The sequence below is a fragment of the Lithobates pipiens genome, unplaced genomic scaffold, assembly GCF_037356315.1.
Source record: "Lithobates pipiens isolate NorthernLeopardFrog02 unplaced genomic scaffold, aLitPip1_a1.2 Scaffold_19, whole genome shotgun sequence".
Lineage (NCBI taxonomy): Eukaryota > Metazoa > Chordata > Amphibia > Anura > Ranidae > Lithobates > Lithobates pipiens.
Window position 1 is genome coordinate 34925178 of NW_027507764.1, and position 24300 is coordinate 34949477.

The 24300-nt window shown below is 43.6% G+C and overlaps 1 protein-coding gene across 1 annotated transcript in view; it reads right to left on the reverse strand.

Moving 5' to 3' along the window:
- Window positions 1-984, reverse strand: part of IBA57 (iron-sulfur cluster assembly factor IBA57) — a 30860-nt gene extending 29876 nt beyond the window's left edge. Inside the window, exon 1 of the mRNA XM_077490635.1 lies at window positions 721-984. Within this exon, the coding sequence (XP_077346761.1) occupies window positions 721-953 (233 nt within the window). The 5' untranslated portion in view covers window positions 954-984. The remainder of the gene's footprint in view (window positions 1-720) is intronic.
- Window positions 985-24300: the final 23316 nt, after the last annotated feature.

Here is a 24300-nt window from a genome sequence, read left to right on the forward strand (position 1 = left end):
ACATACACACACATACACCTGACCCCCTACACCCTGTACATTACACGCTCCTGACCCCCTACACCCTATCAGGAGCCTCAGTTTTCTGTCCCCCATCGGATAGTGTCCGCCCTGTGTGGCGCTTGCGCCGTACGGAGGACAAGGAGACGCCGAAAGTCTCAGAAGATGCACGGCGTGCGCTGAGTCCAGGTTGAAGCCCCACCATCCAAGTGGACATGGAGTTAGAATAAAAAATTGCGGAGTGAAGCGAGGCCGTGCCCGAAGCGTGGCGAGCGAAGCGAAGCCACGAGGGGCCCTGTTACTATGAGCAACAGTATGTCCACTCGGATGGTGGGGCTTCAACCTGGACTCATCTTTGGAGACTCTCGGAGTCTCCGTCTCCTCCGTACCGCTCAGTGCGGGGCGGACACCATCCGATGGGGGAACAGCTTTTGGCAGAACCCCGGGATCTTGTTGGAAGGAGTGTGATGTCACCATTGTCTGGGCAGCACCACCACAGCCAGAACTGCCATAGGAGCTTGTATATCTGAGGATTACACTCATACAATTCTACACCCCGAATATAAACGGCAATAGGTGTTAGTAAATATACAGACTTCATCACTGAACACATCATCACCACAAGAGCCCACAATCACACCAACAAAGTTTGACAAACTGGCACCATTGCCAGAAGCAAAGATGGCCGCCGCAGCTCGGCGTGCCCACGCTTTACGTTACCTGTAGAGGATGACGTCGAACATACTCCGCCCCTGCAGGTTGAGTAGGTGAGCGTACACGGCGCCCTCCCGCAGCCGCTCCATGTCGTTGGTGACAAGCCCCTGCAGGAAGGCCGGGGTGTTCGGGCCCCGGATACGCAGCAGCCCCCGGTGCTCCCTCAGCGGGCAGCAGCTGCCGCTCAGCCTGCGGACCCAGGGACGGCTCAGGACGGAGAGAAGCTGCGGCCGCGCCATGACTGGAGGGCGGGGCTCCACGCGTGGTCACGTGAACGTCCTTATCACGTGACGCGGCTTTTTTTTTTTTTTTACGTCGGTGCGCCCTCTGCTGGCGGACATGCGGTACTGCATTACAAAATGTGTCAATTCACTTCCAGCAGGAAGTTTGCAACAGTTTCCCACTTATACAGACCTGTTTTTTTTTATGGCACTTTTTGTTTACAAGTTTAGATCCATTTTTATTGATTAAAAATTACTTATAACCCCCAAACATTTTTATATATTTATTTAGCAAAGACCTTAGAGAATAAAATGTCGATCATTGCAATTTTTTATGTCACACGGTATTTGCGCATTTGCAAGTGCAATTTATTAAAAAAAAAAAATACACTTTAACCACTTCAATACCGGGCCTATGGGCCTATTCTGGCACTCCTCTCCTTCATATAAAAAAATCATAATTTTTTTTTTGCTAGAAAATTACTCAGAACCCCCAAACATTATATATATATATATATATTTTTTTTTTTAGCAGGAATAATAGGAATCTATGTGACAGGTCCTCTTTATGGAGAGATGTGAGGTCAATAAGACCCCCACATCTCTCCTCCAGGCTGGAAAACATGAGATCAGGAGAAAAAAAAAAATGTCACGGATCTCCATCGCGGCTTCGTTCATTTCCGGGAACCCGGGGCGTGACGTCATAACGTCGCGCCCGGGCCTGCGACGGTCATAGAGATGACTGGTGACCATCTGGTCCCCGGAAATCTCTATCGTCCTCATCCGGCGCTGGATGATTCTTTTTCCGGGTCCCCAATGGCGCAGGAGAGCCTCGGAGAAGCACCGGATGGTGGCTGGAGCCCCTGTACACACGGTCGGAGATTTCGACAAGCAAATCCGTCGGATTTTGTCTGAAACTGTTGCATACACACGGTCGGACTAAGTTGTCGAAAAATCCGATCATTCAGAACGTGATGACGTTATTTCGTTACAACGGGACTACGTTCAGGCTAGTAGCCAATAGCTTTGATGTAGGAATTTGATCTGAGCATGCGTGGCACTTGGTCCGATCGGAATTCTCTACACATGATCGGAGTATGTCCGATCGGAGCAGTTGGTCGGGAAATATTTCCAACATGTTGGAAAATTGGGTCCGACGGATATTCCGACGGAATCAGTCCGATGCAGACCACACACAGTCGCATTATCCGACAACACGGTCCGATAGGACACATTCCGTCGGATTCTCCGACCGTGTGTACAAGGGCTAAGAACGATCAAGTGGCAGAACTGCAACTATGATAGTTCTTATCGTGCACAGAATTGCCAGCTGCAAAGAATGATATCTGAATGATGCCTCTAGCTGCAGACATCATTCAGATATTCCCCCCAAGGTCAGGACATATTTTTACTATGGCCCGGTATTGAGGTGGTTAATGAATAATAATAAAAAAAAAAAAGCGCGGTAGTTACCCCAAATTTTTTTGTATAACATAAAAACCCACGGCTAGGTTAAAGCCGTGTTATGCCCCGTACACACGATTGGAAATTCCGCCAGCAAAAGTCCGACGTGAGCTTTTGGTCGGTAAAAATGCGACCGTGTGTGTGTACGTTCCATCGGACTTTTGCTGGGCAAATTCCAGCCAGCAAAAGATTGAGAGCAGGTTCTGAATTTCTCGGTCGGGAAAAAGTTCCCGATCGGAAATTCCGATCTTCTGTAGGAATTCCGACGCGCAAAATTCCTACGCATGCTCGGAAACAATACGACGCACGCTCGGAAGCATTGAACTTCATTTTCTCGGCTCGCCGTAGTGTTGTACGTCACCGCGCTCTTGGCGGTCGAAAGTTCAGAGAACTTTTGTGTGACCCGTGTGTGTGCAAGCCAAGCTTGAGCGGAATTCCGTCGGAAAAACCATCCAAGACGGAAAATCCGCTCGCGTTTATGCGGCATTACACCCACAAAAAAAAATTCATTATATTGCAGGTTACCAATTCTTAGCCCTTGTACACACGGTCGGAGATTCCGACGGAATGTGTCCTATCGGACCGTTTTGTCGGATAATCCGACTGTGTGTGGTCTCCATCGGACTGTTTCCGTCGGAATATCCGTCGGACCCAATTTTCCAACTTGTTGGAAATATTTTCCGACAAACTCGTCCGATCGGACATACTCCGATCATGTGTAGAGAATTCCGATCGGACAAAGTGCCACGCATGCTCAATAAAATTCCTACACCAAAGCTATTGGCTACTAGCCTGAATGTAGTCCCATCGTAACGAAATTACGTCATCACGTTCTGAACGATCGGATTTTCCGACAACTTCGTCCGACCGTGTGTATGCAACAGTTTCGGACAAAATCCGACGGATTTGGTTGTCGAAATCTCCGACCGTGTGTACAGGGGCTTAGATGTGATGGCTGCATTTGTCTGTTTTTTTGTTTTTTAGGCTTTATTTTCATCTGGTGGTGCTGTCAGTAAGTCTGCTGTTTTTCAATAGAACAAGCCCTCCAGCAGAATGTATTAGTTAACAGAGATGAGACAAACCATTTACCACTGACTTACAACTATCAGCTTTAATTTATTCATGTAAAACCAAAATACTGTTTGCTGCAACTAAGCTGGAATTTTACTTTTACAATTTGTTAGTGTATTTAAATCTACTAGTCCCCTCCCCCCCCCCCCCCCAGACTGACAATGCTGCTGTGCAAAGGTGCCTCCTGTGTTCCTCCATCCAGAGTGAGTGTGGGGTGGGGGTATGTGCTCTAATACAGGAGGTGCTACTGGTCAGATCAGCAGGTAAAAACAGAAGGGGGAGGGCCTAATAAAAAATGAATGCAGCTACCACATCGAATGATGGATAAGCCTCAATATATGATATTTTGGGGTTTTATATTGTGGTAACCCCTGGCCTACCGGAGTCATTTTTTTTTCATTTTTCACACAACTGTTAAAATCCACTTTAGCTAGAAAGTAATGCCCTGTACACATCCGATCGTTCAGAACGTGATGACGTTCGTTCATTAGGACGCGACTACGTTGCGGCTAGTAGCCAATAGCTTTGGTCTCGTAAATTTGATCTGAGCATGCGTGGCACTTTGTCCAATCGGAATTCTCTACAAACGATCGGACAAAGTCTGATCGGATCATGTTGTCGGAAAATTTTATATCCAGCTCTCAAACTTTGTTGGTCGGACATTCTGACGGAAAAAGCCCGATGGAGCCCACACACAGTCGGATTATCCGACAACGCGGTCCGATCGGATATTTTCCGTCGGCATGTCCGACCGTGTGTACAAGGGCTTAGTCTATTCTGAGCATGCGTGGCACTTTGTCCGTCGGAATTGTCTACACACAATCAAAATTTTAACGATCGGATCTTGTTGTCGGGAAAATTTTAGATCCTGCTCTCAAACTTTGGACGTAAAAAGTCAGATGGAGCCCACACACGATCGGATTTTCCGACAACATGATGCGATCGCACATTTTTCGTCGGAAAAACGGACCGTGTGTATGGGGCATTACTTAGGACCCCCCAAACAGGATATACTTTTTTTGAAAGCAGAGGCCCCTGGAGAATAAAACGGTGGCTGTTGGAAATTTTTATGTCGCACGATCTTTGCGTAGCTGTATATCAATGCCGATTTTCAGGAAAAAAATATGCGAAAATGTCGCGTTGCGTAAATAGATACCAAACACGTCAAGATTTAAAATTGTGAGCGGTATACAGTAAAACCTCGGATTGCGAGTAACGCGGATTCCGAGCTTTTTTATTAATTTTTTTTACATTTTTTTTAACTCCTGACTCAGTTGGCGAGCGTTGTCTCACAAGATGAACAGGATTCAAGCCGCTGGTGTGTGCAGTACCGCATTTGGCCAGTGTTGCGGGGGGGTGCCGGTGACGCTCGGAGACACTCAGAAACACCCAGAAACACTCCGTTCACCGAGTGTCTCTGAGTTGTCTTCGAGGCTTCTCCGAGTGTCTCCGACGTCCCCGCTCACCTCTATCCACACGCGGTACTGCATAGGCAAGCAGTGGCTGTGGAACGAATTAGCTGAGTTTCCATTGATTCCTATGAGGAAAGTCGCTTTGATATCCTGTGCGAGTGCTTTGGATTACAAGCGTTCTTCTGGAACGAATTATTCTCACAATCCAAGGTACTGCTGTACGGACAAACCACGGCGCCTAAATTATTCGTAGGTGACACTTTAAACGCCTTTACAGGTTATCAGTTTAGCCTTAGTCATGATTAATGGCCATAGAACGCTCGCTCTGCGTTTGCGGCGATACCTCACGTGTGTCCTGCGATCGCTGTTTTGCATGCATTTGCGTATATATATATATATATGCATGGGGACGGGGGTGCTTATAATTTTTTTTTATTATTCAATTATTTTTCTTAATTAATTTTAACTAATTAAATTAATTATTAAATAAATGAATTATTTTAATTTAATTAAATTTTTGAATTTTTTTTTCTTAATTTAACTTTATTGCTATTTCAATGAGGCTAACAAGCCCCCTATATGATAACTTTGGGCAAGTGACAGGTACTCTTTATGGAACCATCAAAGATCGAATTGATATCACATTTCTCCTCTGCAATATAGAGCTGGCCTGCTTGTGTTTTTTTTTTTTTTTTTTTGTGTTTTTTTTTGTTATTGCTTAACCTCTTCAATCCCGGGCACTTTTACCCTCTTCCTGCCCAGGCCAATTTTCAGCTTTCAGCGCTCTCACAACTTTGAACGACAATTGCGCCGTCATACAGCACTGCACCCAAATGACATTTTTCATCCAGAGCTTTCTTTTTGGTGGTATTTAATCACAACCGGGGTTTTTATTGTTTGCTAAATAAACAAAAATGACAGAAAATTTTGCAAAGTAATTTTTTTGTTCTTTGGCGTAAAACGATCTACTCACAGTGCCTTGTCAGACTTGCCGGTTATCGGCTCTCCTTTCCTCACACTGTGACAGCGCGTTTGGGAAAGGAATGCCGATAACCTGCATGTCTGTTTACACATGACCATCTGTGATTGGACACAGCGGATCACATGGTTAAAGGCCCGCTGTGATTGTCCCTTTACCGAGATGAGAGAGTGTGCCCCATGGGGGGTGCAGGGAAGGGCGTTTTCCCAGAACTGGAGGCCCGCAATGTAACTGCCTCTTGGCTATAGCTCGGGCAGGAACTGGTTAAATAAATCTTTTATAATATATATTGTTTTTTTTTTGTTTTTTTTATATCCAGGCAGCAGATGGCTTTCTGCATTTGAAAAAAAAAAAGTCCCTGTTTACAGAGGTCAGTAGCTGAAGCTGATGTTTCACAAGTGAATGTCAGAGCAGTTAAAGCGGGAGTCCGCCGGGAGTCCGCCATTGTTTTTTTTTTTAAAAGCCAGCAGCTACAAAATACTGCAGCTGCTGACTTTTAAAATAATGACACTTACCCGCCCAGCGCACCCGCGATGTCGGCACCCGAAGCCGATCTCTCGATCGCCTCTCAGGTGCTGCCGCCGCCATCTTGGGTATGGGAATCAGGAAGTGGAGCCTTGCGGCTTCATTTCCCGGTTCCCTACTGCGCATACGCGAGTCGCGCTGCGCAATAAGGACGGTCCCCGCTGTCTCTGGGATCCGTGTGTTTCCCAGCAGGCAGCGGGGGACCTTCGGAAAGGGGCGTAGATTCTGCGGAAAGGGGTGTAGCTTCTGCAGATATCTACGCCGGAAGTGGGTGCAGATACCTGTACTGTACAGGTACCTGCCCCCCCCTCCCCCCTGAAAGGTGCCAATTGTGGCGCCGGAGGGGGGGAGGGTTCCAATGAGCGGAAGCTCCACTTTAGGGTGGACCTCCGCTTTAAATTAAAGAATAAAAAAAAAAAAAGAACAACGGCAATTTTAATGTCAGAGCAGTGACCCCTTTAGGAAACCAGTTTAACTTTGAGAATCCTGTGTGCACTGTGCAATAAAGATTTATTTGTAAAATGACTGTGTGTGTGTGTGTTTATATATATATACAGCTGTTCTCATAAGTTTACACACCCTGGCAGAATTTATGATTTCTTGGCCATTTTGCAGAGAATATGAATGATTACACAAAAACATTTCTTTCACTCATGGTTAGTGTTTGGCTGAAGCCATTTATTATCAATCAACTGCGTTTACGCTTTTTAAATCATAATGACAACAGAAACCACCCAAATGACCCTGATCAAAAGTTTACATACCCCAGTTTTTAATACCGTGTATTGCCCCATTGAACATCAATGACAGCTTGAAGTGTTTTGTGGTATTTGTGGATGAGGCTCTTTATCTTCTCAGATGGTAAAGCTGCCCATTCCTCTTGGCAAAAAGCCTCCGGTTCCTGTAAATTCTTGGGCTGTCTTCTTGTATGAACTCCACGTTTGAGATCCCCCCAGAGGGGCTCAATGATATGGAGGTCAGGAGACTGAGATGTCCTCTCCAGAACCTTCACTTTATTCTGCTGTAGCCAATGACAGGTGGACTTGGCCTTGTGTTTTGGATCATTGTCATGTTGGGATGTCCAAGTACTTCCCATGAGCAGCTTCCTGGCTGAGGAATGTAAATGTTCCTCCAGTATTTTTTAATAACATAGTGCATTCATCTTGCCATCGATTCTGACCACATTTCCTGTGCCTTTGTAGCTCCCACATCCGCAAACCATCAGCGAACCACCTCCATGTTTCACAGTAGGGATGGTGGACCTTTCATAATAGGCCTTCTTGACTCCTCTCCAAATGAAGCGTTTATGGTTGTGACCAAAAAGCTCAATTTTGGTCTCATCACTTCAAATGACTTTGTGGAAGAAGGTGTGAGGCTTGTCTCTGGGCTGTTTGGCGTATTGTATTGATACTTTGTGGCATTTGCGTAGTAATGGTTTTCTTCTGGCAACCCGACCATGCAGCCCATTTTTCTTCAAGTGCCTCCTTATTGTGCGTCTTGAAACAGCCGCACCACATGTTTTCAGAGAGTCCTGTATTTCACCTGACGTTATTTGTGGAGTTTTCTTTGCATCCCCAACAATTTTCCTGGCAATTATGGCTGAAATTTTAGTTGGTCTACCTGACCGTGGTTTGGTTTCAACAGAACCCCTCATTTTCCACTTCTTGATTAGAGTTTGAACACCGCTGATTGGCATTCTCAATTCCTTGTATATCTTTTTATATCCCTTTCCTGTTTTATACAGTTCAACTACCTTTTCCCCGCAGATCCTTTGACAATTCTTTTGCTTTCCCCATAACTCAGAATCCAGAAACCTCAGTGCAGCACTGGATGAAAGATGCAAGGGTCTGTCAGGAGTCCAGAAACTCATTGACCTTTTATACACACACACTAATTACAAGCAAACAGATCACACGTGTGTATGCCCCATACACACGGTCGGACATTCCGACCACAAAATCCTTCTGATTTTGGCCCAAACTTGTCTTGCCTACACACGGTCGCACAAAGTTGATCGCTCTGAACGAGGTGACATCAAACACGTACGTCAAGAACTATAAACGGGCCAGTAGCCAATAGCTTTCATCTCTTAGTTTATTCTGAGCATGCGTGGCACTTTGTCCGTCGGAATTATCTACATACAATCGGAATTTATGCGATCAGATTTTGTTGTCGGAAAATTTTAGATCCAGATCTCAAACTTTGTGCGCCGGGAAATCCGACGGAAAATGTTTTGATGGAGCCCCACACACGGTCGGATTTTCCGACAACACGATCTGATCGCACATTTTCCGTCGGAAAATCCGACCGTGTGTGCGGGGCAATTGGCTTGATTCACTCCCATGCATTTTTAGCGCTTTTTTTTTTTATTTTGCAGGTTTTCATTACAGTCCATTTAACGTGTTTTCCTACGGAACGCGATCTGTAGAGCAAATCTGCAAAATGCAAAAAGCACTAAAAATGCAAAGGTGTGAATCAGGCCTTATAACAATTCAAACCCCTTTGTGTCCACTTGTGTGCATGTCATCACCGGGGTATGTAAACTTATGAGCACAACTGTTATATATATATATATATATATATATATATATATATATATATATATATATATATATATATATATATATATATAATATTGTCAAAAGTATTGGGACACCTGCCTTTACACATGAGCTTTAATGGCATCCCAGTCTTAGTCTGTAGGGTTCAATATTGAGTTGGCCCGCCCTTTGCAGCTATAACAGCTTCAACTCTTCTGGGAAGGCCGTCCACAAGGTTTAGGAGGGTGTCTATGAGAATGTGTGGTCCACATCTCACGGTAAGTGGCAGTGTGTGTGTACCCGCTGGTGGAGGATTCCTCACAAGATTTCTTCTTCACCACCCGGAAATCACATCACCATTCTCCCAGAAACAAATCTATGAAGTCAGGCACTGATGTTGGACGAGAAGGCCTGGCTCGCATTCGCCGCTTAAATTCATTCCAAAGGTGTTTTATTGGGCTGAGGTTAGGACTAGAGGTTGACCGATACGGGTCTTTCTCTGGCCAATGCCGATATTTAGAAATCCCAATATGTTAGGCCATTTTTTTTTTCTTTTTTAGTTATGCCCCGTACACACGGTCGGACTTTTTCCGATGGAAAAAGTCCGATGGAGCCCACACACACGATCGTATTTTCCGACAACGCGATCCAATCGCACATTTTTACGTCGGAAAATACGATCGTGTGTGTGGGCTCCATCGGACTTTTTCCATCGGAAATTTTTCGGCACACAGCGTCTGAGAGCTGGATCTAAAATTTTCCGACAGCAAAATCCAATCGTTTAATTTCCGATCGTGTGTAGACAATTCCGACGCACAAAGTGCCACGCACACGCTCAGAATAAATTACGAGACGAAAGCTATTGGCTACTGGCCTCCGACGTACGTGTTCTACGTCGCCGCTTTCCGAACGATCGGATTTTCCGACAACTTTGTGCGACCGTGTGTGTATGCAAGACAAGTTTGGGCCAAAATCCGTCGACGGATTTTGTCGTCGGAATATCCGACCGTGTGTACGGGGCATCAAAGCGGAGGGCCAGCTGAAATTTATTATTTTTTTTTAAAAGTCAGCAGCTACAAACACTGTAGCTGCTGACTTTTAATAAGCGCACTTACCTGTCCAGGGTGCCAACGATGTCGGCCGACCCGTCCCTCGGGTTTCCGGCGCCACCATTCTATCTAAGGGAAACAGCCTTGCGGCTTCACTGCCCGTTACCTACTGCGCATGCGCGAGTCGCGCAGCGCTTTGTGAATGGGGGGGGGGGGGGCGCTGTGTTCTGGGACACACACGGTGCCCACAACACACCGCGCCCCATTCCCCAGAAGACAACGTGAGGAGACCGAAGACCAGCGAAGATCCCCACATAGTAGGAAGAGGCAGATTAGGACGATCTGCCTAGCAACAGGCATCTCTGGTAAGTTTAAACATTTTTATTTTTAAAATGTTTTTTTTTTTTGCTTTTGGAACATTTTAATGTAGTTTTGTTTATTAGGGTGGCCCTCCATTTTAACCACTTAAGCCCCGGGACCAATTTGCAGCCAAAGGACCAGGCCGCTTTTTGCGATTTGGCACTGCGTCGCTTTAACTGACAATTGCGCAGTCGTGCGACATGGCTCCCAAACAAAATTGGTGCCCTTTTTTTCCCCACAAATAGAGCTTTCTTTTGGTGGTATTTGATTACCCCTGCGGTTTTTATTTTTCGCGCTATAAACAAAAATAGAGCGACAATTTTGAAAAAAAAAAAAACGCATTATTTTTTACTTTTTGCTATAATAAATATCCCCAAAAAATATCTAAAAATAAATTTTTTTCCTCAGTTTAGGCCGATACGTATTCTTCTACATATTTTTAGTAAAAAAAAAAAAATAAAAAAAAAAAAATCGCAATTAGCGATTATTGATTGGTTTGCACAAAAGTTATAGCGTTTACAAAATAGGGGATAGTTTTATAGCATTTTTATGAATTTTTTTTTTTACTAGTAATGGCGGCGATCAGCGATTTTTATTGTGACTGCGACATTATGGCGGACACATCGGACATTTTTGACACATTTTTGGGACCATTGTCATTTATACAGCAATCAGTGCTATTTAAATGCACTGATTCCTGTAAAAATGACACTGGCTGTGAAATAGTTAACCACTAGGGGGCAGTGTAGGGGTTATGTATGACGTTATATGTTTTTTTTTTATTGTAGGGGGGCGTCGCCTGGCATGTGACGTCACTGATCGTCCTTCCCTATAAAAGGGAAGAGACGATCAGTGACAGCCACACTAGGAAGCATGGGGAGAGGTTTGTTTACACAGACCTTTTTATAACACCCTAGAGCAGTGATGGCGAACCTTGGCACCCCAGATGTTTTGGAACTACATTTCCCATGATGCTCCACTACACTGCCGAGTGCATGAGCATCATGGGAAATGTAGTTCCAAAACATCTGGGGTGCCAAGGTTCACCATCACTGCCCTAGAGAATAAAATGGCGGTCGTGGCAATACTTTCTGTCACACCGAATTTGCGCAGCGGTCTTAAAAGTCCAAGATACATCCACTAGATGGCGGCAAAGTACATACTGATTGCAATAGTCTCTAAGAATACACTATATTGTCAAAAGTATTGGGACACTTGCTTTTACATGCAACAACCCCACACCATAATCCCCCCCTCCACAACCCCCCCCCCCTCCACAACCCCCCCCTTCCACAATCCCCCCCCCCCTCCACCAAATGATTTGGACCAGTGCACAAAGCAAGGTCCATAAAGACATGGATGAGCGAGTTTGGGGGGGTGGAGGAACTTGACTGGCCTGACCTCAACACCTTTGGGTATACTTTAGAGAAGAAACTGTGAGGCAGGCCTTCTCGTCCAACATCAGTGCCTGGCCTCACAATTTGCACTTCTGGAAAAATGGTCAGACATTCCCATAGACACAAAAATAACAATAAACCTGCGCTTAGGGATGAAAATGACAAGCAGCTTACACAATATACTGGTGGTGTGAATGACACATAACACAAAAGGGGGCAGCACTAAATAATTAAAGACAAAATTTCATAATAAGAGGAATCCAGATGATGTGATTTCCGGGTGGGGAAGAAGAAATCTTGTGAGGAATCCTCTACCAGCGGGTACACACACACTGCCACTTATCGTCAGATGTGGGCCAGGCCTTCTCGTCCAACATCAGTGCCTGACCTCACAAATGCGCTTCTGGAAGAATGGTCAAACATTCCCTTATGCTGCGTACACACGATCAAACAAGCGGGTGGAAAAGTCCGGCAAACTGAAGTGCGCCAAACAATCCCCCCCGTGTGTAGCCTCCGGCATACTTTTTTGACCCGAAAGTACGGCGGACTTAGAAAGTAGTTTTACACTCCAATCTTCCCACTGGACTCGCATTTCGGCGGACAATCCGGCCGTGTGTGTGCCAGTCCGCTGTACTTTTGAAATGAGCGGACTTTTCCCGCCCGGAGAAAAGTCTGCTCATTTCGAACGGGTCTCCAGGTAGGCGGGGCCCGCGAAGGAGACGTCGCTGGCCCCGCCGCCTGGTATGGACTTAAAGGGGAACCCCAACGACGAAAAAAAAAATCGGCGTGGGGTTCCCCCCAGGTCCACATCAGACCCTTGTCCGAGCACGCTACCCAGCCGGCCAGGAAAGGGGGGACGAGCGAGCGCCCCCCCCTCCTGAGCCGTACCAGGCCGCGTGCCCTCAACATGGGGGGGTGCTTTGGGGAAGGGGGGGCGTGGCCCCCCCACCCCAAAGCACCTTGTCCCCATGTTGATGAGGACAAGGGCCTCTTCCCGACAACCCTGGCCGTTGGTTGTCGGGGTCTGAGGGCGGGGGGCTTATCGGAATCCGGGAGTCCCCTTTAATAATCAACCCATGTGACATCCCCTGAAGACCCCGCCCCTTGTCCCTATATAAGTCGCCGCGTGCCCGTTCCCTGTCACTGTGAGCGGAGGACTCGGCAAGGCAACATCTCAAGAAGAAGAAGGAGAAGAACGGAAGACAGCGGCGGCGACAGAAGACCGGGCCACCGCCTGTAAAAGAGCTATAAGAAGGCGCGATGGCCCTGCAAGAAGAACCGAAGAGGGGGTCAAGACCCCCGAAGTCGGGAGAAGAGGCCGGTGGCGGGGAGGAAGAAAGCCGGACTCCTCCGCTAGCAAAAGAGCTACAAGAAGATAGCGGAGGAGTCCGGCGAGAAGACCCCCAAAGACGGAAGACCCCCGGAGCTGTGCAATAAACTATTTTATCTTGTGTGTTGTGTTTTTTTTTGTACTTTTATTTTACAGGTGAATGGGTAGGGGTACATTGTACCCCATACTCATTCACATAGGGTGGGGGGCCGGTATCCGGGGCCCCCTTATTAAAGGGGGCTCCCAGATTCCGATAAGTCCCCCGCCCGCAGACCCCCACAACCAACGGCCAGGGTTGTCAGGAAGAGGCCCTTGTCCTCATCAACATGGGGACAAGGTGCTTTGAGGTGGGGGGCCGCGCGGCCGCCCCCTTCCCCAAGGCACCCCCCATGTTGAGGGCACGCGGCCTGGTACGGCTCAAGAGGGGGGGGGGGGGGCGCTCGCTCATCCCCCCTTTCCTGGCCGGCCGGGTAGCGTGCTCGGACAAGGGTCTGATGTGGACCTGGGGGGAACCCCACGCCGATTTTTGGCGTTGGGGTTCCCCTTTAAGTCCATACCAGGCGGCGGGGCCAGCGACGTCTCCTTCGCGGGCCCCGCCTACCTGGAGACCCGCTCGAAATGAGCGGACTTTCCTCCGCGTGTGTGGGCGAGTCCGTTCATTTCAAAAGTAGGGCGGTTAGTACGGCGTACTTAGTACGCCGTATTAGTTCGCTGAAAAAGTGCCGTGTGTGGGCAAGTAGCCCGTTCGGAAAGTCCGACGTACAGTCTGGCGGGAAGTCTGCCAGACTAAGTACGTCGGACAGACGGCTACGTGTGTACGCGGCTTTAGACACACTCCTAAACCTTGTGGACGGCCTTCCCAGAAGAGTTGAAGCTGTTATAGCTGCAAAGGGTGGGCCAACTCAATATTGAACCCTACAATCTAAGACTGGGATGCCATTAAAAGTTCATGTAGGCAGGCGTCCCAATACTTTTGACAATATAGTGTGCATCCACTAGATGGCAGCAAAGTACACAGAAATGGTGTGTCCTCTCCTACACTCACTTTATACTCTGAGTATAATACAGGCCAAACGTAAAGCTTGCAACATTTTAACTTTTGTAGCAAATCACTAAGGGGAGAGGCTGCAGCAGGGGGCTGATCTGTGTCAGACATTTGTGAACTGCATAGACACCAGGATTTACATGATTGCATCACTTCTGCGCTGTTCAGAGAGCAGATGGTGATTCTGGATGATGCCCCCAACAAAGATGGTGCTGGCCTTCTGGAGAACTGAAAGCACCTTATCATTGGAGTTTGATGCTGATGCCATTTGCCGGCAATGGTGCTTCCCTTTATTGTGTTTGAATATTTGTCACCAGACGTAGTCAGATATGAAGCTGGACTCACAGTCGGCTTTTATTTATTTTTTTATCTCAATTCTATCTTTGTACAATTCAGCTAAAATGTGTATATGTGATCCAACAACTAACTGAGAAATGGGGTTCTGATTGGTTTACAGCCCCCCTGAAGTCAGATTTTCTTCCATGGCGAGAATAGGGTTAAGCTGAGGTTGGGAGGTCAGCAGGCATTGTGTGCGATGGCAGGTTAGATGTTTTAGGGTCAGCACTTCAACAATTATTATCATTATTATTATTATATAATTATTATTATTATTATACTATTATATTATTATACTATTATTATTATACTATTATATTATTATATTATTATTATTATTATACTATATTATTATTATTATACTATTATATTATTATACTATTATTATTATACTATTATATTATTATATTATTATTATTATTATACTATATTATTATTATTATACTATTATATTATTATACTATTATTATTATACTATTATATTATTATATTATTATTATTATTATACTATATTATTATTATTATACTATATTATTATTAATAATATTATTATACTATTATATTAGTATTACTATTAGTAATATACTATTATATTATTATTATTATATGATTATTTTTATTATTATACTATATTATTATTATTATACTATTATTATATTATTATACTATTATATTAGTATTTTTATTATTATATTATTATTATTATTATTATAATACTATTATATTATATTATTATACTATTATATTATTATTATTATTATTATTATTATAATACTATTATATTATTATTTTATTATTATTATTATTATTATATTATTATTTATTATTATTATTATTATTATACAATTATATTATTATTATACTATTATTATTATTATTATTATACTATATTATTAATATTATTATTATACTATTATATTAGTATTATTATTAGTAATATACTATTATATTATTATTATTATTATTATTATTATATCATTATTTTTATTATTATTATTATTATTATACTATATTATTATTATTATTATTATTATTATTATACTATATTATTATAATAATATTATTATTATTATATCATTATTATTATTATACTATTATATTATTATATTATTATTATACTATTATATTATTATTATTATTATTATATTATTATTATACTATTATATTATTATTATTATTATATATAGCGCCAACAGTTTTTGCAGAGCTTTACAATATATTTACAGATTTTTATTTAATTACAGATTTATTTTTAACCACTTAAGGACCGAGCCTCCTTTTGAGATTTGGTGTTTAAAAGTTAAAATCATTTATTTATTTTTTTGCTAGAAAATTACTTAGATCCCCCAAACATTATATAAATATATATATATATATATATATATATATATTTTTTTTTCCAGACACCCTAGAGAATAAAAAAATGGCGGTCGTTGCAATATTTTCTGTCACACCGAATTTGCTCAGCGGTCTCAATTTTTTGGGGGGGAAAAAAACACATTTTTGAATAAAAAAAAAAAAGACAACAGTAAAGTTAGCCCAATTTTTTTTTTATATTGTCAAAGATAATGTTAGGCCGAGTAAATTGATACCCAACATGTCGCGCTTCAAAATTGCGTCCGCTCGTGGAATGGCGTCAAACTTTGAACCCTTAAAAATCTCCATAGGCGACGTTTACATTTTTTTACAGGTTACCAGTTTTGAGTTGCAGAGGAGGTCTAGAATTATCGCTCTCGCTCTAACGATCGCGGCGATACCTCACATGTGTGGTTTGAAAACCGTTATCATATGTGGGCTCGACTTATGTATGCGTTCGCTTCTACGTGCGATCGCGGCACTTAAAAGTTTTTCTTTTATTATTATTATTTTTTCTTTTCTTTTTTTATTTTTACACTGTCTTATTAACCACTTCAACCCCAGAAGATTTTACCCTCTTCCTGACCGGAGCACTTTTTGCGATTCTGCACTCCGATGCTTTAACTGACAATTGCGCGGTCGTGCGACGTTGTTCCCAAACAAAATCGACGTCCTTTTTTTCTCACAAATAGAGCTTTATTTTTGTGGTATTTGATCACCTCTGCGGGATTTATTTTTTGGGATATAAACAAAAAAAGAGCCTCAATTTGGAAAAAAAACAAACTATATTTTTTACTTTTTGCTATAATAAATATCCAAAAAAATAAATATAAGAAAACAAATTTCTTCCTCAGTTTAGGCCGATATGTGTTCTTCTAGATATATTTGGTAAAAAAAACAAAAAAAAATAAAACAAACAATCGCAATAAGTGTATATTGATTGGTTTGCGCAAAAGTTATAGCGTCTACAAAATAGGGGATAAAATTATGGCATTTTTATTAGAATTATTTTTTTTTTTTTTTATTAGTAATGGCAGCGATCTGCGATTTTTATCATGAATGCGACATTGCGGCGAACACATCGGACACGTTTGACACTATTGACATTAATACAGCGATCAGTGCTATAAAAAATAAAAAAATAAAGATCACAATAAGCGTATATTGATTGCTTTGCGCAAAAGTTATAGCGTCCACAAAATAGGGTATCGATGTATGGCATTTTTATTATATTTTATTATTAATGGCGGCGATCTGCGATTTTTATCATGAATGCGACCTTGCGGCGGACACATCGGACACCTTTGACTCTATTGACATTAATACAGCGATCAGTGCTATAAAAATGCACTGATTACTGTGTGAATGTCACTGGCAGGGAAGGGGTTAAACACTGGGGGGGCGGGGCGATCAAGGGGTTAAGTGTGTTCCCTGGGCGTGTTCTAACTGTAAGGGGGGGTGGGCTCACTAGAACATAACAGGGAGCACTGGGAGCAGTAGATCTTTGTCATGTTTCTAGGCAGAACAGGGAAATGCCTTGTTTACATAGGCACCTCCCCGTTCTGCCCCTCCGTGGCACGATCGCGGGCCACCGGCGGATATTGCGTGGGCACGCTCCCGCGGTGGGCATTACGCTCGCCTGCTAGCCGCCAATGACGGAGTGATTGAAAAAAAAAACATGCAAATGCTGCGCTGAAATTAATTTCTCACCCAGTGCCTCGGTAGTGTCATGTAAGCAATGTAGCAATACTAGCAACACTGCGGCAAAATACCAAATAAAGTGTTACGTGCTCGAAAAATGTGCCCCGTGTCCAAATTCCTGCAAGGGTGCCGAGTGCTTGATATTATTAATGCTCTGTAAAGCGTACTATTAGAATAAATAACATAATAAGGTGCTGCGTGCTTGAATATATTTTTTTATAAAGTGCTAAATAAGCTGGGTTAATTAATACAAAAAAATAAAAATAAAAGTATACTCCAATCAGCGTGCTCCACAAGCTAAAAATTGATGGATCAAAACCTATATGGATAAGTGCTCCGTGCTTCAAATAAATATAAAGTGCTTATTAAGCTGGGTTAATTAAAAAAAAAGAAAATACAAAAAAAAGAAAAAAGTATACTCCAATCAGCGTGCTCCAAAAACTGAAAATTGATAGGTCAAAACCAATATGGAAAAACCTTGAAATAAATATAAAGTGCTAATTAAGCTGGGTTAATAAAAAAAAAAATACAAAAAAAAAAAAATACAAAAAATAAATAAATAAATAATGTATACTCCAATCAGCGTGCTCCATAAACTGAAAATTGATGGATCAAAACCTATATGGATAAGTGCTGCGTGCTTGAAATAAATATAAAGTGCTAATTAAGCTGGGTTAATCAAAAAACAAACAAACAAAAAAAAAAAATACTAAAAAAAACTAAATATATACTCCGCCAAGAGCCTCACTTGTTCCTCGTCACTGGCTCCTCCTACGCGTTGCGTCACAGGTCACGTGACTTTTTCAAGAGTGACATACGGTTACGTCGTTTTGCGCACCCGTGCCACTTTGCCGACGTATATTGGCGTGAGCCGGTCGGCAAAGTGGTTTAAAAAAAAAAAGCATTTTGGCTCTCTTTTATTCTTATTACAAGGAATGTAAACATCCTTTGTAATAGGAAAAAAGCATGACAGGTCCTCTTATATATGAGATCTGGGGGGGGGGGGGGGGGTCAAAAAGACCTCAAATCTCATATTTACACTAAAATACAATAAAAAAAATATATATTTATATGAAATATCATATCAAATATTTTCTCCTGTAAGAGCATTTGGCGGAAGTGACGTTTGACGTCGCTTGCGCCATCCAATGCTATGGAGCCGAGCGGGGGGGGGGCATCTGCGGCAGTCTTGTCCTGAAAGTGGGTGCAGATACCTGGATTATCCAGGTATCTGCACCCCCCCCCCCCCCTGAAAGGTGCCGATTGTGGCACCGGAGGGGGGAGGGATCAGATGAGCGGAACTTCCACTTCAGGGTGGAGGTCCGCTTTAAGCACCTAACCAGACCATAGTTCCATGCCTGCCAGAAGAGACAGTGCCCCCTGTGGCCAGGCTGAACATCTCACAGTGCAGTCAGACTGATGCTGAAGTCTAAATTTAGATAATTATTATTATTATTCAGGATTTATATAGCTAATTGTACCCAAACCAAACTGCAGTTCAGGCATAACTTTAACTTTGAAAAACGCATAGTGTGTGCTCTTCAGGAGCCGTCGCTACAATTACTTCAACTAAAATCACAACATAACCCCTTCCCGCCGAGCGTACGCAGATGTGCGTACTCGGCTTCCGGGGGGTATACCGGGATGATGCCCGCACCTGCAGGCATCATCCCGGTACCGTTTTTTTCAGCAGGCGATTGGCTATCCAGCCATAACAACTGATGCGGCTAAAAGCCGCTCGGCTGTTATGCCGGAGGAGCGGGAGGGGACGTCCCCCCCCCCCGCCGCCTCCCGCCGCTGTTACCGGTGCTCCGGCTCGATCGGGAGCACCGATTCCATGTCCGCTGCCTCCGGCTGCTGAGGAGGAACTGGAACGAAGCCGTAATCGGCTTCGTTCCAGTCTCCTCATAGTAAACACGGAAGCCACGTCATGATGTCACTTCCTGTTTACTCGGCTGCCAATTGCGCCGGTTTTAAAAATATGTACGGTATTCAGAATCGCCGTTTTCGGCGATCTGAATACATTGAAGTGTAAAGAAGGGATGGGGGGTCTTTTAGACCCCCCCGATCCCTCCATAAAGAGTACCTGTCACCACCTTTTACTGTCACAAGGGATGTTTTCATTCCTTGTGACAGCAATAAAAGTGATCAATTTATTTTTATTTTTTTAAACAATTTAGTCATTTTAAAATAAATAAAATAAATAAAAAACTAAAAAATTTTTTTTTAAAGCACCCGCCGTCCCCGCGAGGTCGCGAAGCAAAGAAAACGCATACGGAAGTCGCGCCCGCGTGAGGTATCGCCGCGATCGTCAGAGCGAGAGCAATAATTCTAGCACTAGACCTCCTCTGTAACGCTAACCTGGTAACCGTAAAAAAAAAAAAATGTAAAGCGTCGCCTATTGAGATTTTTAGGTACCATACTTTGTCGTCAATCCACAATTGCGTGGTGCAATTATAAAGTGTGACATGTTTGGTATCTATTTACTCGGCGTAACATTATCTTTCACATTATGCAAAAAAATTGGGCTCATTTTACTGTTTTTTTTTTTTTTAATTCATGAAAGTGTCCCTTTTCCCAAAAAGTTGCGTTTAAAACACCGCTGCGCAAATACCGTGTGACATAAAATATTGCAACAGTCCCCATTTTATTCTCTAGAGTCTCTGCTAAAAAAAAAAAATATATATATATATATATATATATATATATATATATAATGTTTGGGGGTTCCAAGTAATTTTCTAGCAAAAAATATGGATTTTAACTTGTAAACACCAAATGCCAAAAATAGGCTTAGTCATGAAAGGGTTAAAAAGGCCCACATAGCCATTAAATCATATACCTATTATTTATCATATGATCACATCATATTCCTACACAAAATAAAAAAGGGAAAGAAGAAACAATAGAAGGGTAGGGGGAGAGCTTGGGGACCTTACTCCCCCTCCACTAAGGCAAGACCATAGTCCCCTAGAGCAGTGATGGTGAACCTCGGCACCCCCAGATGTTTTGGAACTACATTTGCACACTCTGCACTGCAGTGTAGTGGAGCATCATGGGAAATGTAGTTCCAAAACATCTGGAATTCCGAGGTTCACCATCACTGCCCTAGAGCAAACATAAACATTTTTATTTTTTTATTTTTCAATTCCTTCTCTCTCCCTTGCAAGTTAGCAGTAATGTTCTCCATAGCGTAAATATCCGCTACTTTAGTGATCCACAACGAGATCACAGGCGGTGCTTCCTGCTTCCGATAGGCTGGAATGCAAGCCTTGAGATGGACCAATACTGAATTTTTATATTTACGCCTTCGGGATGTCTGAGAGATGAAGAAGCTATCTGGCCGGGTCGGTACCCAAGTCGTACTCCGTCAGCTGTTTTATAATGTCCCTCACTTTGGCCTAAAACCCCTCCAATTTCTGGCAAGACCAAAAAGATAGGCAACATGGTACCCTGGTTTTTGCCGCAGGTGGTTCGTCACGTCTGGATATATTTTCTGCGAGAGAGATGGAACCTTATACCAACGTGTGGTAATCTTGTCACTTGTAAGTTCTTGGTATTTACTGGCCACCGAGGAATAATGGGCAAAGTAAGGGACCTGATCCCACTGATGGTCAGAGAGAGACCCAAGTCAATTTCCCAATTTTTGAGAAAACCCGGGACATATCCCTCTCGAGGACATATTAACGCTTTGTAGGCCTCGGAGATCCCATGGCTAGAGGGGGGCCTCTACAAAACATTTTCTAGCGGTGTATTGGAGAGGGTTGACCACCCCCTGGCGGTGGAGGCTACTAAGTAAGTGAATAAGTTGCTGCATCCACCAAGGGTCTAGTGGTGGATCAAACGTTGACTGTATTTCAGCTTTAGTTTACCACCTAGTTGAAAAGAAAGTCACCAAAGCAGAATTTACCCTGCCCTCCTACTTGTTTAAAACGAGACTGTCAGCATGGCCGGTGAGGGGGGGGGGGGAGCTTGGTTTCCCAATATTGGGTATACTTGAGTAATATCCCCTTCTATCTTCGAAATAAGGTGACTTTGTTGCACTACTCTAATGCCGCGTACACACGACCGGACTTTTCGACGGGCTTGGTCCAGCGGACTGGAATCCGTCAGACAATTTGATCGTGTGTGGGCTCCAGCGGACTTTTTCTTCCCAAAAGTCCGGCGGACCTAGAAATAAAACTTGCTTCAAATCTTTCCGACGGACTCGAGTCCGGTCAAAAAATGCGGTCGTCTGTGTGCTAGTCCGACGGACTAAAAGCGACGCTAGGGCAGCTATTGGCTACTGGCTATGAACTCCCTTATTCTACGTCATCACGTTCGAATCCGTTGGACTTTTGGAGTGATCGTGTGTGGCCAAGTCCGTTCGCTTGAATGTCCGGAGGACCTCAGCTGCAAAGTCCGTCGGATTGTCTGCCGGACCAAGTCCGTCGAAAAGTCCTGTCGTGTGTACGCGGCATAAGAGTTGCACCTATGAGAGGATGATGTCCAAGGGTTCCTAGAGACCTTTGACGCAACCATGGTAGGCAACGGGTGGACATCAGATGACGTTCTCCTGGAATGGGCCGCACTGCAGCGGGATCCGTCTCCCGGAAAACCGAGGATGACAGATCAGTGTACAAGCCACAGCCGGTACCATGTGATCACTGTGCCCAATCAGAGCGGATCACATGACAATTGTACACAATGATGGCTTTAATTCATGCCATCCTTTGTGTAATATTGTGTTCATCTCTGTGATTGGTCACAGTGATCACATGGTAGAGACAGGGCTAATCACAATAGTATACACTGAATGAATACATTTTATTCAGTATAAAATGGTTGCTTATCCCAGTGAAATTCACTGGTATAAGCAATCATAATATGTAAAAAAAAAAAAATCCTGATCACTGTCCCAGATTAGTACAATGTTACCATGGTAACACTGTATCACTCTGCTGACAGTGTGTTACAAAAAAACAAGCATAAAAAAATAAAAAGATAATAATAAAAAAATAATAAAAAAAGAAAAAAAATGATTACTTTTTTTTGCGTTACACACTGTCCCCAATCAGTGTCCTGCCACATGATATTTTACTGCACTGGTGACAGTATATAAAATAAAAATATTTTTTTCAATTTCTTCATCTTTCAAAAAATTGGGACAAAAAAATACAACTTCAAAAAACTCGCAGTGCCTCTCACTAAAAATACCTTGGACTGTCTACTTTATAAAAAATAGGATTTTTATTATAGCTTGGCTGTAAAATCCTTTTCTTGGAGTGCATCCTGGGACACAGAGATTAAGTAATTACCTAGGCTCTGTGTCCCATGATGTACGATAAAGAAAAGGGATCATTTGGGGGTATTTGTACTGTCCTGGCATTTTCGGGCCTCAAGAAATGAGATTGGCCGTCAGTACATCAGGACTGATCAATTTTCAGATACGGTATATACAGTAAGTATAGAGCAAGTCCAGCATCTGCCATTGAGAAGGGGTACAGTGGGTCCAGGGACAAAAAAGGCCAAAGCCAGCACAGCATTTGTCAATGACCAGGAGTACAGAGGGTTCAGGGACAAGGGAGGCCAGAGCAAGCCTAGCATCGTTCACAGACAAGGAGTAGAGATGGTGCAGGGACAATGTAGGCCAGAGCAAGCCTAGCATCTGTCAGAGACCAGGCATACAAAGGGTCCAGGGACAAGGGAGCCCAGCATCTGTCTCAGACCAGTGATAAGGGAGGCAGGAGCAAGCCCAACATCAGTCACTGACAAAGGGTACAGAGGGTCCAGGGACAAGAGAGGTTGGAGCAAGCCCAGCATTTTCACAGACCAGGGGTAGTGAGAGCCCAGAGACAATAGAGGCCAGAGCAAGCCCAGCATCTGTCACGGACTAAGGGGGGGGGGGGGTACAATGAGCAGAAGTTCCACTTTTGTGTGGAACTCCGCTTTAATGTCTAAACCGCTGTCAACAAAAGTGAGAATGTCCAAATTGGGCCCAATTAGCCATTTTCCTACCCCGGTGCCATGTGACTCGTTAGTGTTACAAGGTCTCAGATGTGAATGGGGAGCAGGTGTGGTAAATTTGGTGTTATCGCTCTCACTCTCTCATACTGGTCACTGGAAGTTCAAAATGGCACCACATGGCAAAGAAATCTCTGAGGATCTGAAAAAAAGAATTGTTGCTCTACATAAAAATGGCCTAGGCTATAAGAAGATTGCCAAGACCCTGAAACTGAGCTGCAGCATTGTGGCCAAGACCATACAGCAGTATAACAGGACAGGTTGCACTCAGAACAGGCCTCACCATGGAAGAAGTTGAGGTCACGTGCTCAGCGTCATATCCAGAGGTTGTGTTTAGGAAATAGATGTATGAGTGCTGCCAGCATTGCTGCAGAGGATGAAGGGGTGGGGGGGTCAGCCTGTCAGTGCTCAGACCATACGCCGCACACTGCATCAAATTGGTCTGCATGGCGGTCATCCCAGAAGGAAACCTCTTCTAAAGATGATGCACAAGAAAGCCTGCAAACAGCTTGCTGAAGACAAGCAGACTAAGGACATGGATTACTGGAACTATGTCCTGTGGTCTGATGAGACCAAGATAAACGTATTTGGTTCAGATGGTGACAAGCGTGTGTGGGGGCAACCAGGTGAGGAGTACAAAGACAATTGTGTCTTGTCTACAGTCAAGCATGGTGGTGGGAGTGTCATGGTCTGGGGCTGCATGAGTGCTGCCGGCACTGGAGAGCTACAGTTATGGATCCATGAATGCCAACATGTACTGTGACATACTGAAGCAGAGCATGATCCCCTCCCTTCAG